This window comes from Bombus vancouverensis, chromosome 13, assembly GCF_051014615.1.
Source record: "Bombus vancouverensis nearcticus chromosome 13, iyBomVanc1_principal, whole genome shotgun sequence".
NCBI classification, from domain to species: domain Eukaryota; kingdom Metazoa; phylum Arthropoda; class Insecta; order Hymenoptera; family Apidae; genus Bombus; species Bombus vancouverensis.
Genome location: NC_134923.1, coordinates 8,799,482 through 8,815,725, shown reverse-complemented (window position 1 = coordinate 8,815,725; position 16,244 = coordinate 8,799,482). Strand labels below are relative to the sequence as shown.

Sequence of the window (16,244 nt, the reverse complement as noted above, 5' to 3'; positions counted from 1 at the left end):
GTGCATAACGATTGGTTGGCTTATAGAATTTTCCTACCTTTATATTTTTATAGTTTTTCGCGATAACTTACTAAGTTGTGATATTTTACGTGTTTATCGTAAAAAAATAAGTTATATCTGAAGCTTCTTTTCTGTTCATCAGAAGACTTCTCCATGCGCTGTGGCCTTCTCGGAGATCCTGCGGATCAACGTATCTGCCTAAAAGACACGTCAGGCATATCAACCATCAAACACCAAGACTCGTCAGCCCTCTTCGATTCTTCTCTCAGCGATTCGGCCAATCGTCTCTCGATATCTCCAACCTCGAAGAGTCCGACTCAACCAGTCGCACGTTCCACAACGCCAACGTTTCTCAGTTCCAATATACGAGACATCAACAGGCTCGTCAATAAATCTGACGAGTCTTTTGATCGATCAAAAGACACGAACGCTGAAAGACACAAAACTGTCGTGTCTAGAGTCAACGAAGCATCTCAAAATAAGCTGGCCGCTCTGCAAACCAGAGAGGAAACGGTACAACAATCCGTGAAAAACGATATCCAATTCGATGTTCTTCCACGATCGATTAAGATGTATCAGTTGTTATCCACCCAATCTGAAGATAGATCCGATGGCGAGTTGCATTTGGACAGAAGGATATCGTTTCAAATTTCAAAGCAGGAAGACGTGGCTGCAACAATGATGTCATCGGCGGTATCAATGAACGCGTCTCTGAACAAGTCTTCGAGCGTCTTCACGTTGAAAAGCAGCGTTTCTGGAGATAATCAGACATTGACGTCCGGCGAAGCTGTTGACAGCTGCAACGCGAGGAAGACAGTTTCACCTGGAGAAATTGGGACGAGTCAAAGGTTCCTTGGGGATAGTGGAAACGTATCTGCGAGACCTATTTATCCGTACTGTCCTTACTCGCCCTATGGGAGTCCTCAGGGAAGTCCCAGGAATAGGAGGAGACCTTTGAGAGAGAGTAGGAGAGTTTCTATCGATAACAGGCAGGGAGCTCTTCAGCTGAATCAGTATAAATTATTGGATAATATTGGCCAGGTAAGTTTCTATCCGTTCTGTGACTGTTTCCATGATTTGAACGATTTTCAAAGTCCACTGTACCTCAAAGCTTTATGATATAGTTTATTTTTATTAATCTCAAAGTCAACTCTAAATTAATTCATGTAACCAATTCACAAACACAGGTTTAGGTTTGTCTTCACGTCACCGAATAAATTACAAACATAACATAGAAGTATCCACGATATTCGTAATTAATTAAAATATTTTCCAAAAGTCCAGCAATTTAATTCTTTAATTTTTCAAGTTCACCGGTTTAAAAAACACCAATGTGTTTCGCTTTTATTAACTTTGAGGCTAAATGGGAACTCATGTATGTAATACCAATTCATATTTGTGAGAATATAATTAAGCAAGTAGAACGTCATGGAAAATATGGTTTTACCTATAGAAACACTACTCTTTGGCTACCTTTTTATACATTTTTTTTTATATAATGCGCATTTTGGGCATCTTGCATTTTGAAATTTTTAATTTAACCTCCCCTATACATATCTCGTTAGTGGAACAACCAGACGAATATTCCTTCCTTAATATTCACTAAAGGAAATTCTACTTTTTGCCCTTATCGCGAGCTACCCACGTAAAGTAGCTGTAATAGAACGAAACTGAATATGTAAATGAGAGGCAACCATAAATGAAATATTCTCCAACGGGATCGGTCGTAATTTTTGTTCTTCCCCGGCAAACCGTGTTCCGTTTCCCACGGGAGTTTAGTCCGGTGAAACTCATTAATCGCGAGAAATTTTGAGGCCAGTTTCGATGCACGGCGATTCGCTTTAATCGCGTTTAATTGAACAGTATCGGGAACTGTGCCGCGAGCGCGTGGAAAATCACGCGTTAGCGTATTATTTGCCATCGAAACCGATTAAATATTCTGATCGATCACACGAGATTACTTTGCAGCGTGATTTATTATTTTCAATAACGTCGCGCTGTGTCGTTACGATTATTATTCGATATTATTGTACATTAATCAAAAATGAATTGTGACATTTGTTACATTTATTTCACGCGAAATCATTGAAAAGATGATTTCCGAACGTGAAAAATGTAATTATCAAATGATTTTTAGTCGACGGTAGACGTAGAAAAAACATGGTAAAGGCAGAGAGGATTGTGGTTTGGTCTGTTTTCTTCTTCCTTTACTTTCTTTTTCTTTTTCCTTTTCTTCACTTCGAGATGGTGTCGCGACATAGCATAAATTGCTCCAATTTTCTAAATTACCATTCATTCTCCTTTCCATTACACTTGCTTCGGGATAAAATTCTTTCTCTGCATAAGAAACAGCCGATGAATATATTGCTACAGAACTTAGATTTTCTTGGTTGAACTTGCCATTACTTCGATAGAAATTGCTTCAGTTATTTGATTATCTTAATTCTAGTAAGAATGTTGCGTTAGCATGATACACGCTGATTTTTCCGTCATTTCCTATCTAGTTATATCTTTCTAGCGTTAAAAAGTATCTTCAGTTCGAAGATAACAAAACGACAAGAACTGTTTACTAGTATGCGTATTCTCGTTTCAATGTTATCTCGTTATGATTCGAGGGTCGTAGCAGAATCGTATAAATGGAGAAATATAAAATCATCCCATATTACACCTACATCTAAAAAGATTCTTGGCATCCAGTTTGAATTTTCATTTTTGCCAAATTGCTCGTTTTGCTCCTTCTATCGCTTGCCAGGCAAAATAAAAATATCTCACTTTCCAACTAAAATAAAAATAACACAATTCAGCACGAAAGAAGGGTTGAGCAAGTGGAAGAATAAAAAATCTGCGACATATCATCTCCGTAGATTCTACACTTTTATTGCTAACAGTTTCCTGGCGACCAGTTTGTATGCGAATTTTCACCATTTCCAAAGTGCACGTATTGTGCGTTCTTTCGTTTTCCAAATGAATTAAAAATAACACTATTTTATGCTGAATTGTGTTATTTTTATTTTTATGCTGAATTGAGTTGAGCAGGTGGAAGAATAAAAAATCTGCGACATATCATCTCCGTAGATTCTACACTTTTATTGCTAACAGTTTCTTGGTGTCCAGTTTCGCTGAGAATTTTCACCATTTTCAAATTGCACGTTTCGTTCCTCCTGCCCAATTTTCTGCCCCTCCAAATCATGCTCCCTCCATATGCATAGTTATGCTGGATCCTAAGTAGTCAGTGCCGATCGACAAGTAGCCATCGTTTGCCTCACAACGAAAAACTGATTTTCATAGATCGAACGTGGAAGTCCATTCGTGCGTGATCCTCCGTACGACACGAACGTCGCGAAAATTAGACGGAAGTCGACAGAACGGGGCGTGGTTTGGTTAGAAGTTGGAAAATTTCGTTCGTCGGTGTAGCGAGGTGAATCCCAGGTATCTCTAGGATCGAGCTAAGAAAGTATAAAGCAGGAGGCAAGGAGAGTTTACTCTGTGGGGAGAGTCGTCGTTTCACGCTCTTAAGCTGAACGTCGGTTTCGATTCGATCTCCGCCTCGGTCACTTTACTGCTCTTTCTCAGCTACAAAGTGCAGATCGAGATCAAATTTCTGCCAGATACTCGGCCAACTGCAACCTGGCAAATTGGAAATTTTATATTTCAAGTGTACATTGTACGATGGAGCTTGTCGAGTTTGATGGAGCGATATTTATGCCACGTTGGTCTATTTTGTAACGATATTGGGAATGTTGATACGAACAATGGTAAAAATTAGTTCAGAGGAATTTCTAATGACAACGAGAAATAACAACGCTGTTAATGACGAACGAAATGTCAATTATATCAATAACAAGAGCGACGAGAATGATAAAAGTACAATGACGACAAAAAATTGCAACTTTAAGTTAGACATTGTTCGAAAAGATCGATTGATCGTCTTGTTTATTAAGAGAATAATAATAATTTCAGCTTCTCGAATAAAGAAGCATAAAAAATAATTAGTTAAAGCAATGAAAAATAAATTTATGAAACATATATGACATTTCTGTTGCTTTTACAGACTTTCACGAATTATTATATTGTTTGAAATATTCATAGCATGTCCGACAATTAATATAAAGTACTGCTGCGTATTTAGCGAGACCAAACAGAAGTGAAATTTTTTTATTCCACAACCAGTAAAGCATCGCCGTGAGGAATAAAATACGTAAAACTTTTTAATTCGTTTATCTGAATATTTTCATGAAATTCTTTTCGTTCCTACGAACGTTTCGTGGAACACGATATACAATTTACGAGTTCTCGGAAACCAGTAGTATATATCAATGATATATATCACTTTGAAGAGATGCGGATAAACAACTGAGTTCACAGAAAATCTGCACAGAGAACGCTTTCAAAGATTATTCCTCGTATTATTTGTACCGTTTTGTTTCTATTTATTTATATCTATTAAATTTGCCAACATGTATATTTTATTCGACAATAAATTGTTTAGATCAGCGAAAAAGGTTTTTTATGCGAAAATCACTCATGAAATTTAGTAGTTTGTGATCGATCATTTATTTCGTATATGTCACGAAATATCCGAAAATCGATAATCACGGATGCGATTGATATGGGAAATTGAAACCTTCGAGCATCAACTGCTGTCCAGCGGACGCGAAATTTTCCGAAGTAATGGAAAGGATTCTCCATTAGGATCGAAGATTGCTAATAAAATCTAATTTTTGTTAATCTATGGCTTTACGAGGAGTTATACAGGGTGGTTGGTAACTGGTGGTATAAGCTGAAAGGGGGTGATTCTACGCGAAAAAACAAGACGAAAATATAGAATACAAATTTAAAAATTTAAAAATTTAAAAATTTAAATATTTAAAAATTTAAATATTTAAAAATTTGAAAATTTAAAAATTTAAAAATTTAAATATTTAAAAATTTGAAAATTTAAAAATTTAAAAATTTAAATATTTAAAAATTTGAAAATTTAAAAATTTAAAAATTTAAAAATTTAAAAATTTAAAAATTTTAAAAATTAAAAAAATAACGTCAATCGAGACAAAGATCTACAGTGAGATCCGTTATAACGAGACGTGATAAAGTGCACGCGTACCGAGCGAAAATTCAAAGTCGATTTTCTCGAAAACAAAGCCTCGAACGAAAAATTTTTATTCTATATTTTCGACTCCTTTTTTCGCGTAGAATCACCTCCTTTCCGCTTACACCACCAGTTACCAACCACGCTGTAGAATTTCCAAGAACCGATAATCACCCGTTCAATTAATCAACGTTGAAAATTGAAACTCTGTGTTCAAGACCGCCAATTCGTCTTTATCCGACAAAGAAATTTTCGAGACGATGAGAAGAATTGTCAAAGGAAGATCATCAGTTAAATCTAATTTTTATTTAACGGTGGCTCCAGGACTTCCAAGAACTGGTCGCTCTGAACGTAATTAGAATTTAAAACTGGGTGCTCCGTGTAAATTTAAATTTATTATCGAAAATTTCCAAAAGGAGTAAAAAGGATTCTGAAGGGAAGAAATTGCAATATCAATTTTAGTTAACAATGGCTTTAAAATTTCCAAGAACTGGTCGTTCTAAGTGTTGGAAATTGGAAACTGTAAATTTAAAAACCTTCAATTTCTTATCATCCCCCCCAAAAAAAAAAAAATTTCCAGAGCAATCAAAAGCACTTGAGCTTCTCCGATGAATTTAGGATGTCTTGCTACGGTTATCACTAAAATCCAATTTTTGGTTACCCTGTGGCTTTACGAAGGACCGCACGTACGGCAGAATTTCCAGAAATCGTTAATTGCGAGTGTAATTAATATCGAAAATTGAAAGCCACTGTTTCGAACATACCATGGTTTTCTGCGCCATAAAAGTCAAACCAAAGAGGCAACAGCCAACTAGAAAAGGTAGCGGCGAATAAAAATCTTGCGAGACAACAGCTACGATATCATGAAAGTTAAACAACAACGTTACTGGTAATTTGATGAAGGTTCGTGCAAAACAATTGTGTTTTGTCGTTTTTTTTTTTCTGTCCAATGTTCGTTTTTCGTCGACATCTACTTTTGAGGCTGCAACCGCTATCTTTCTAATCCCGAGGAAACATCATGCGCGACAACCGTGAAATAAAGGAAATGAAAAAATATTGTACAAAGTTTACGGAACGTGTAGGTACATCGTGTGCTTTCCATTAGAAGCAGCACTTCTACCGGAAGATGTATCTTGTTTTTCTTTTTTTTTCTTTTTTAGTTTCTTTCTTTTGATTTTCCCATGGGAGAAGAAATAACGAAGGGTAAAAGAAAGATGGTGTGAAAAGAAAGTTTCTGTGGACGTCGACAAGACGGGAATTTAACTTTAATGAACTCGTATTGTCTTACAAACTACGTTTTCTTTTTTTTTTTTATTTCGTGAATGCGATATTCAAATAGAGGAGATTGTTTTTTCTAATTAGGAATTTTTTATAATTAACTGTCAACCTGTTAAAGAAATGTAATTTCTTTAGATTTCTCGCGAAAATGTATGAACTGCTGTGTGAAGCGAAAGCGAAATGACATTCGTTTAAACTTAAGTTCCTCCTTCTCCAGGAATTTTGAAAGAGTAAATTACGAAATTTTCAGGAACTATCTTGTAATTCAGTAATTTTTATACTTTCTTTGGGTTTCGTTTAAAAACAAAACGAATCTACGAAGTACACAACTAAAATGAAAATTCTGCAGTAATAGAATAGAATTGTTAAATTAAAGAAAATTTGTTTAAATTCTAGTCCTTTCGTTCCAAGAAATTAAAAAATAATTGGTTAAAGCACTCGCAATAATTGTCTTTCAATTTACCGACTGTAAATATTTTCTTTAACCTCCCCCTTGGAGACGCGAAAATATTCAAATTCCTTTAAATTCGAATCCTGTCATTTCCAGAAGTTTTTAATAATTTCCTATCAGTCTACCAAAAAAAAAAAAAAAAAGAAACAAGTTTTTCCGAAGCACAGAGTTGTATAATTCTTCGCAACAATAAAACTGTGTCAAACCAGGAGAAATTTGTTCCAAGAATTTGTAATATTTACATGTCAATTTACTAAGAAGACAAACGATTATCGAGACACAGAACCATAATTATACCTGCAACAATAAAAAAAAACTGTGTCAGTTCTTTAAGATTCTTTTAAAATTTTAATCCTTCTATTTCCAGAATCTTTGAATAATCTCCATCGATTGGCTAAAATAAAAAGAACGTGTCTTTTCGTAGCATAGAACTGCGTACGATCCTCTGCAACAGTAAAACCGTGTCAAATAAAAAGAAATTCGGCTAAATTTAAATTCTTCCATTTCCAGGTATTTTATAGTGTCGACGATCTCATATCCTTTCTTTCTTTTTTTTTTTTTTTATTTCTCATGTTATAGGGTTCCTACGGGATCGTAAAGCTAGTTTACAACGAGGAGGACGAGACTCACTACGCGATGAAGATTCTCAGCAAGAAGAAACTGATGAAGAAGGCGGGAATCTTCGGTAGAATGGCTCCGGGAAAGAAGGGTGCGGCTAACCCTTTGGCGAAGGTCTACAGGGAGATCGCGTTGTTGAAGAAATTGGATCACCTAAATGTCGTGAAACTGGTGGAGGTTCTCGACGATCCGGACGAGGACAACCTTTACCTTGTTTTCGAATTGGTCCAGAGGGGCGAGGTACTTCAGGTGCCTACCGATAAACCACTCGACGAGGAGACTGCCAGGAAGAATTTTCGTGACGTTGTAATGGGCGTCGAGTATCGTAAGTCATTTACGAAGACTTAATTAAATACGTTGGCTAACCACAGAGAATCTAAGAAACAATTTAAATTTAAGTAAATTTGGTAAAAATGCTTCATGTGTTTTATTTTGTTATTTATTCAAATATGTCACATTGTTACTTTATCAAATACTTTAACCTTAGCGCGTAACACAATTATTTGTAACTTGAAAAATAAGCCTCGAAAGATTCGTACAAGAACTATTTTCATTGTTTCAATGTTTCAAATCGACCACCTAATATCTTGTGACACCCGGTATAATTACTAGATCACGAATTCTTATGCAAATTTATATTGTTGTGAATACTAAAGAAGCGAAACCAGATTTCTTTCACGTGTACATAATATAGTCAGAAGTTTACGTTGCATGTTTTGTCTGCTCTTTTACAGAATACATTCTCTGAATATTTTTACACATTCAAATTATTCATGGATGCATAAAAATCTGCAATCTAAAGCCTCGTCTCTACCGAAGCAACATCGAGCAACCTTTTGTCGCCTCTTGTTGCTGCCCGTGCCAAGTTGCAAGAAATTTCCGACGAACAGCCACAACCTATAGAGACATTTTTGTCCACGCTGAAGCAACGATCGAGCGGCTGTCTTTTCGAGTAATAGGAGCAACAACAGAAAGTTGCTCGACGTCGGTTCAATAGAAACGAGGCTCAGGCCCACAGTCCACGAGGTCAAGCTTCGTACACTCGTATTAGATGCAACGATGCTGAGAGTAGCTTGAAGCTTCCATTCGGCGGTCATTGTAACGCACACCTGTCCACGAAACCGCAGCGAAACCGTCTTCGTCGTGACGATTGGCGTTAACATTACGTCAGTACGTTGTAACCTCGCGTCATAACACGACATCAGTGGCGAGACGCAGACTACAGCGATACAATGAAACGTGGTGATGAGTCAATGCCTCCTCGTCATCGTTTGATATTTTCATAGCGATACAAAATGTATTTTACTTCGCGCTTCGTACATCGACAATTGGAATACGATTGTGGCGTAAACGTATCGCCGTGTCTAACTCATTTGCTTCATGGCTCTACTTAACACGACTGATGCCTGTCACCGCGCGCGGTCGCTCGTAGGTGCAGTAAACGACATCCGAATTCTTCATGGAGTTTATCGAAAATTATTTACTGTTCAATGTTACTTCGCGAACATCGCATCTTACATTCTTTATAACAGAGGAAAAAGGTAAAAATTATTTGGATTAAAATGGAAATAAAAAAAGCAGTCGCAGCGCGCGTAATAATCCGCGCTTGGTGATAGAAGACAGTCGCAGTGCGCGGATTAATCCGCGCTTGGATGCAACTGGACTGATAAACTTCAAATAGGCTTCTGTGAGGTGACGCTTCGCCGACTGTGGGTTAATAATTATATTTAATAATTATAATAATTATATTTAATATATCGCGTGGGTGTTCTTAAAGTTCATTGACCTTGCATTGTCGCTGTTGTTGTTGCTGTTTAGTGCACTACCAGAGGATAGTCCATCGTGACATAAAGCCGAGCAACCTGTTGGTAGATAGCGACGGTCGCATCAAGATCGCGGATTTAGGTGTCAGCGCGGAACTGAGAGCATCCGGAGAATTATTGTCCGGACCAGCCGGGACTCCAGCGTTCGCGGCACCCGAAACAACCACGCCTGGCGCCCATTATTCTGGAACGGTAAGTACCATCGGCGTACGAGGCTATCGTCTGATCGATTTTCAATTTCGCCCCGTATTTATAGGCGGCGGAGAATTATGACGCCTGCTCTGTCTCTCTCTCTCTTTCTTTCTCTCTGTTCAGTCGTGTCGGTATCCTTGGGTGCCACCGTTCCGCTTGAATTTCGCGATGCCACAATTGTGATCGTAAATGGAGGACATCCATGACTGATCTTCTTTAGCAAGTGAACATAGGAAAAAGGATATGATAAGTCACATTTTCGGTTGTTCGTAGTAGGATTTGGTGTAATTTTATTGGGTCATTCCCTAGAAGCCTTCTAGGACGATTTTTATTAAATAGCTGTTAAAATTGGTTTTTTAGTAAATTTTAAGAATTAAGTGCGAAGTATGTGATACTCTATTTGAAACGAGATAAATGAGATTCGAAATGAATTTTCCGTGCAAATCTTATTTGAAATAGAGGCTATTGTTACGTAGAGAATTGGCTACTTTAAATAAAATAACAAATAATTTGCATTTTAAATGTCGTATTTCGCACGCATTTGAATAACAAACATTATTTCGCAATACGACAACGCTTGCTCTCAAAATTGTTTTCTTTCCATTTGCTCATAGTTGATAGGATTTTTTAAGATAAACATACAACAAATTGTGCAGTTAAAATGATTCGTTGTTTCAAATGGTTACTCTCTTTATCTCATTCTAAAATGAAACTTAACGATCCTTGTCGCTGAGCATCAAATTAATTGAACATTTACTTTTGGAGTTAAGCATTTTTATCGTCCTGTTGATTACATCTCAAAAATATGTTTATAATGTTTGTGTCTTTTTGTAAAATTCCATTTTAAAAGAAACTTGTAACTGATCTAAAATTATTCCTTTTCTTAATTACGTTGCATTGACATAATTAGATTATGACGCTAACAGCGATATCGTTTATGCCAAGCAAAAAACCTGTATGATCGCGGAATTAACGGTTAATCAACTTTAATTAAGAACGTTTGGCATAAATGCAAATGAGTGTACGTAAACTAACTTTGAAAAGAACAGACGAAATTTGTTTTACGGTGCACGTGCTTATGCAAATGTGTAATTTATAAAAAAAAAACTAGAAATACTCTTTCCCCACATACGAGGAAAGTGACTCTCGGAATCTGATTATGTAACGTAATTTACATAATACAACTGCAACAGCGAACACGCGAATCTCAAGTGAATTCGCTTAACTGCTTAAATAAGAAAGAATAGAATGTTCCATAAACGTGTCATAAGTCTTTTGCTGGGTCATCATCATCTGGAACTCGTCAACAAGATCTCTCGATCGTACAAAGAACAAGTAAATCTTAAGATATTGCAAAAAACCAATTTGTAAAATGCGGTTTAAAGGAAGCAGGATCTTAAATTTTTAATTCATACAGATATCATTTCTTTAATTTAACGTGTTAAAACATAGGCTTCTGTGTATGTGTATATTTCTAAAATTATGATATACACTGTCAGAAAATGTGAAAAAAGAAATGTTAAATTATTCATAGGTTTATAGCTCAATACCACGTTAAATGCATAGGCTGAAAAGCATGATCAAGCTTTGGCCTAATTGTCCAATCGGAAACGTTTCTTTGTACTTCAAGGTCACTTGCATATTTCACGAACAGTACAAAAGATCGATGTCACTCATGCCACGTACTGGCTCCGATTTGGATGAAACTATGTGAGCCTGACTAAACAACCATAAATAGTAGATTCGTATTTTTTCTTCTTTTTTTTTTTAGCTGTGGTAACTCAAGTTTAAGGGGTGAAACTACCCTCCAAAGTACGGTCCTTTAAACGTGAACTCGGGAAGGTTTACGTAAGTGGGACAAATTTTTTTGAATGAAAATGAAATGATTTCTGACATGTTAAAAGAAAACGCTGTGATCAGTAAAGGTTTTTGAAAAATGTATAAAAAATATTGGTCCTTTAAAAAAAGAGAAAAGAAAAAAAGAAATAGTAACTGTGCAACTAAACAACTAACTATAATAATATAATAATAAGTAACTAAAAAAAAAATGATGGCATTCTGTATTGCACAAGCAACGATGTACACACACGTAGTAAACATATAGTTGACTCGCTGTTTGTATATGTGTGGCCACGTTACACGTACCCTGAAACTTTTTGATAAGAAAGTTGGGTCACATAGGGCCACGCCATTTTACTTAGATTGACCGTGACACGTTCGACGTAACAACTGTGACATCGAGTTTAATTTAACTTTCTTTTATGCTGAATCGTGCCTGAATTAACTTTGAGTCTAGTTGATAAGTCGAGTCCAGTTCGGTTGATATAGTATTTTTAACTCGATTAATTTTTCATTCCACCTACATTTGACGATCAAACTTCCAGTTACTATAAATTGAAACATTGATGAGTTTTTCTAACATTCTCCCGTGTAACATAAAAATTATAATATGATAAATTGTTGTATTAAAATCGTATTAAATATAACGAAACGTAATAAAAGATTATTAATATTATTATTAAATATAACATAATATTTCTCTTGAAAACGTATTTAGTTTTCAAGAAACAGATAAACCACCGCCTACAAAAGTATTAACTTCAATTCTAACGTCTTTAATACCATTGACTCGTCCAGATCAGGTCCACGAACTTAAATGGAATTAAGATCTTCGGGTCTCTTTAATAACCAATAATTAACCTAATTTAGAACAATGTGGGCGTACTTAAACTAGCTACGGGTTGTTAATCTTTGGCTAAAATCAGAACGGTGGTGATACAAGAGAACGATATATATGTGATTCAACTTAAACAGTAAGATAGGATTAACGATCACAACACATTATTACGCTCTCTGTCATACAGACGACCGAACGTGTAATTTGACGTAGACTAGAGTAATTTTATCCCTTTCATGTGTATTTCCATGATTACAACGGGGACGTATCGCGTGACCTTATCGACAAGTCGATCGATTTAGCCAGTGGAGTTGTGGAAAATTCAATGTCCACGAGAGTGACACGTTACCCAATTCATTAGCTGTTCAAGAGCTGTAATTACTAATCAGTTTCTTAACTGACGATCTTCGAATTTTTGTTTCGTTCTAAAGATAAAAGAGAATTTCAATGGTTTGATAAAAATTCAATTCACATTTTATATTTTCTTCGAGCAATCAGGAAGAATTGTAATATTTGAAGAAAAATCTTAATCAACCATATGATCGGCAATTCTTCCGAAAGTCACGAATATTTAAGCATGAAATATACATTTTATGACACGCTGTCCCGGAACAATTTATAATCCACATTTTGTTGAAACTTTACCAACTCTGTCGTAAAAAGAGCCAGTGAAAATATTTTATGAGTCTCTAACATGGAAAGCTTCCAGATAATAAATTAGTGGGGATACCAACATTAATCTTCCACTCTAAAAGCTAAGAAATAAATGGAAAGTAAAATAAAAGTGGAATTAAAAATTGGGAGCATTTAAGATAATTTTGCATCAAAAACGAATATTTCGTGTGTTTCAGTTATGTGACGTATGGTCAATGGGCGTGACACTCTACTGTTTAGTGACCGGAAAAATCCCTTGGGATGGTGCTGGGAGTATAATTGGTGTCCAAGCGGCGGTACGCAGCGAGCCGTTAAAATTTCCGGAAAAACCCGTCGTTTCGGAAAATCTTCGTGAATTGATCGCGAAAATGCTGGCGAAAAACCCAGCTGAGAGAATCAAGTTATCAGATATCAAGGAACATGCCTGGCTGACCAATTGTGGCGCTGAACCACTGCCAAGCGAGGCTGACAACTGTCGACTTCCGGTTACTGTTACAGACGAAGAAGTAGAACGAGTGGTCACAAGGATACCCAAACTCGACACGTTGATTCTTATCAAAACTATGTTGAAACAGCACAGTTTCCAGGTAAGTGGAATTCTATCGTTTAAATTTGCCGCTATTTGTAACTTGTTAACGTAATTTATTATATATAAATAAAAATAAATTTTACAATTATGTATGAATGATTCGTGGCGTCGCTGACTTTGCTTAGTATGGTTGAGAAAAAGAAAATAATTTAATTCGATAATTAATGTTTACAAAAATAGTAAGAGGAGGTTAATATTTTATATTTGGCGCTATTAATACACTATTCAAATAATTTGGCTCGCAATTTGTGAATAGCAATTATCGATATTCGATAAATTGTAGATTAGTTCTAGCTCGTAAAGTGAAAACTGCTGTGGCGCAGATCTGCCAACCAGTATCAGGCTTTAATTAATAAATCCCACAACTAGTTTGAAGTATTATGCTACTGATTTAGCCTTTGACAATCCAATTATAGTTTATGGGTTCCGCTTTACTCGAACATAAAATCATGCAACAAATTGCATTTAGTTGACGCACTATAATACCCTTTGTTTCCACGAGTGTTCTATCTAAATATCTTCTATCTCGTGCCTATCGGTAAAGTAGAGATCATCCGTAAGTCACATATACTTTTTCATGTAAGGTTAACAACTTTTTATGCATTTGTTCATTTATTTAAACTTCGTATTAAATGATCTATAAACATTTCTCTCTTTTAAAAGTACAAAGAATTGATATTCAATAATATTCACTATTATAAGGCATTTATATGTTAAACTATAGCATTCTAACATAGACATCGTCTGTATAATATCATAGAATTCATTAATATAACATACTTTATGATGTTATTGAAACTATTTTTCTTTCTTTCTTTTCAATAAAAGAGTTACGACGAATCTTTTAGCTGTTTCTTACTTTGATAGTTTTAGACCCTCATATCAGTAGAGAGACGCGCGCATAAATTGGTTCTGACAAATGCACGACTGTCAGCTAATTTCTCTAAGAGGAGAAGGTTAGAAGATGAATTATTATTGATGATCCCAATTGACGAACTTTTCTATTCAACTTGTAAAACTTTTTTTGCCATTCTTTCCTTTTACTTTAATGCTCGAGGTCGTTAAGGCGCCGTTCTATATACCGTGGCAGTTTTCTTACCCCACCCTGGTTATCTCTTCACCGTAGTTTGGGTGATATTAGGACGAAGCGCTAGTTATTGCCAGCTTGTCCCTTATAATTGCATTAAAGGGAAATGGATCCTTTACGTTCGCGTGAGATTGTTCGCCCTTCACCATGGCCAACTGTACGTCGATGCGATAAAAGTCGGAATAACGTAGACCTCGCCGTTAAAGTGCAGCCAACCGTAAAAATTCACTTGACTCTTCGTGATTCTTCGAATATCCCGCGTCGACTAAATACATAGATCCTTCGTGGCTGCAAATGAAGCGATAAAAAGAAAATACGAAAAAAAGTGGTAGATATCGTTCGGATACTGTCGGAGACCTTATTTTCCCATTTGCGATTAACTTTAACGAATGAAGGATTTCGAAGATATGTACTACTACTCGCTAGAAAATAATAAAAATCGATTTTTAATGTTTTTATTAAATGATTATGAAAACTCGAATCTCAACTTACAGGAACTTCCGAATTCTGCAATAGTCAGGTTATTGTAAGTACCAAATCTTTTTATTGCCTCCGAACTCCCTATTTTATGGTCGTCAGTAAAAAGTTATAAAAGGGTATATAGAATTCTGTGTGGTGGGGATAGCAAATGCTCGACGACCTTAAACGATTGAAACTTTGTCGCGAGCTATAGACAGACTGGAAATCGTCGTCGATTAGGCAACTCCCAGATTCGGATGGGCATGAAAATGAATTTTTTCTCTCATAGAGGCTTTTCATCGAGCACATTAAGCCATTTGGAACAGTGAATCGCGATCACGATAGAAGGCTGTTAGTAGAAATCTATGAAGTATGATAGGAAGTGTGGTGAAGACAACAGTAGTTCAGTGACCTCAATCTGTTAAATCTAGAAACTAGTTTCTTTTTCTATAGGGACCTCAGTTGTGAGTACTATGAAGCCATTTGGATCAATTCAGTCCTAATCATCACAAAAGCTCAGCAATAAACAGTTACACAAGAGACATGGGAATCTGATCTCTAGTGATGGCTTGGCGACTTTGAGTGCCTTAAACTTCGTTACCAGCTGTAGAATCAGTGCAAATTGGGATTAGACAATTGAATCAAGCCTTGTTGGACCAGAATATGAGTTCCTTCTCACAAATAGACTGTGCATCGAGTATCATAAAATCGTTCAGAGCAGTTCGGTCTCCGTTACGATAAAGGAATCGGCCATTGAATTTCAATTGCGATCGACATTTGATCTCGCGCTTGGGGTGGCGAGCAATGGGAGGTCAAGCCTCTCTGTTTCTCTGTTTATGATGCGATACTGGCCGCTCCCGTAGCGTAGAAAAGCTACCTCCTGCTCTCGCCACGGCGCCACGTCTCTGGCCTTATTATTTGACGAGCACAGTCAGTCGATATCAGCCGAGTTCAAGGAAGGTTGACGGCTCCGTAAACACGGCAATAACGTCGGTGGAGTGTCGATGTCATAAAAGCGTAAAGCGTTTTTCTCGCTTTATTTTTCTCCCTCTTCTTATCTTTCTTTTTTGTTTTTTCTCCTCTTCTCTTATCAGCTTTCACCAAAGGTTCAAACGATCTCGCGAAAATAGGTCGGAAATTCGCGAAAATTTCGCAAGAGGTCCTTTGAAATCCTACCCTTAGAATCGAGAACAATGTTCGAGCAATGGTATTCAGAATTAAACGTTCGAAGGATTATCTGCTCCTCGAGAGGCCCTTTTTATTTCTGCTCACGTTTTGTAAACGTTATTGTTCAGTGGAGGAATCGAAGCATGAAAAGATTATCTAT

General features: G+C 36.4%; 1 protein-coding gene across 6 annotated transcripts in view; it reads left to right on the top strand.

Annotated features, from left to right (window-relative positions):
- The window catches only part of LOC117161108 (uncharacterized), a 101,123-nt gene that overhangs the window by 74,162 nt on the left and 10,717 nt on the right, over positions 1–16,244 (top strand). For 5 of the 6 annotated variants that reach the window (XR_013059926.1, XM_033342373.2, XM_076623886.1 and 2 more), the window contains 4 exons: positions 143–1,041; positions 7,398–7,761; positions 9,255–9,451; positions 12,980–13,369. Coding sequence is in view for 5 of the 6 variants with exons in the window: in XM_033342373.2 (XP_033198264.2) it covers positions 143–1,041; positions 7,398–7,761; positions 9,255–9,451; positions 12,980–13,369 (1,850 nt within the window). In the remaining variant the exon portion in view is untranslated. The remainder of the gene's footprint in view (positions 1–142; positions 1,042–7,397; positions 7,762–9,254; positions 9,452–12,979; positions 13,370–16,244) is intronic. The other variant, XM_076623887.1, reaches the window with a different exon arrangement.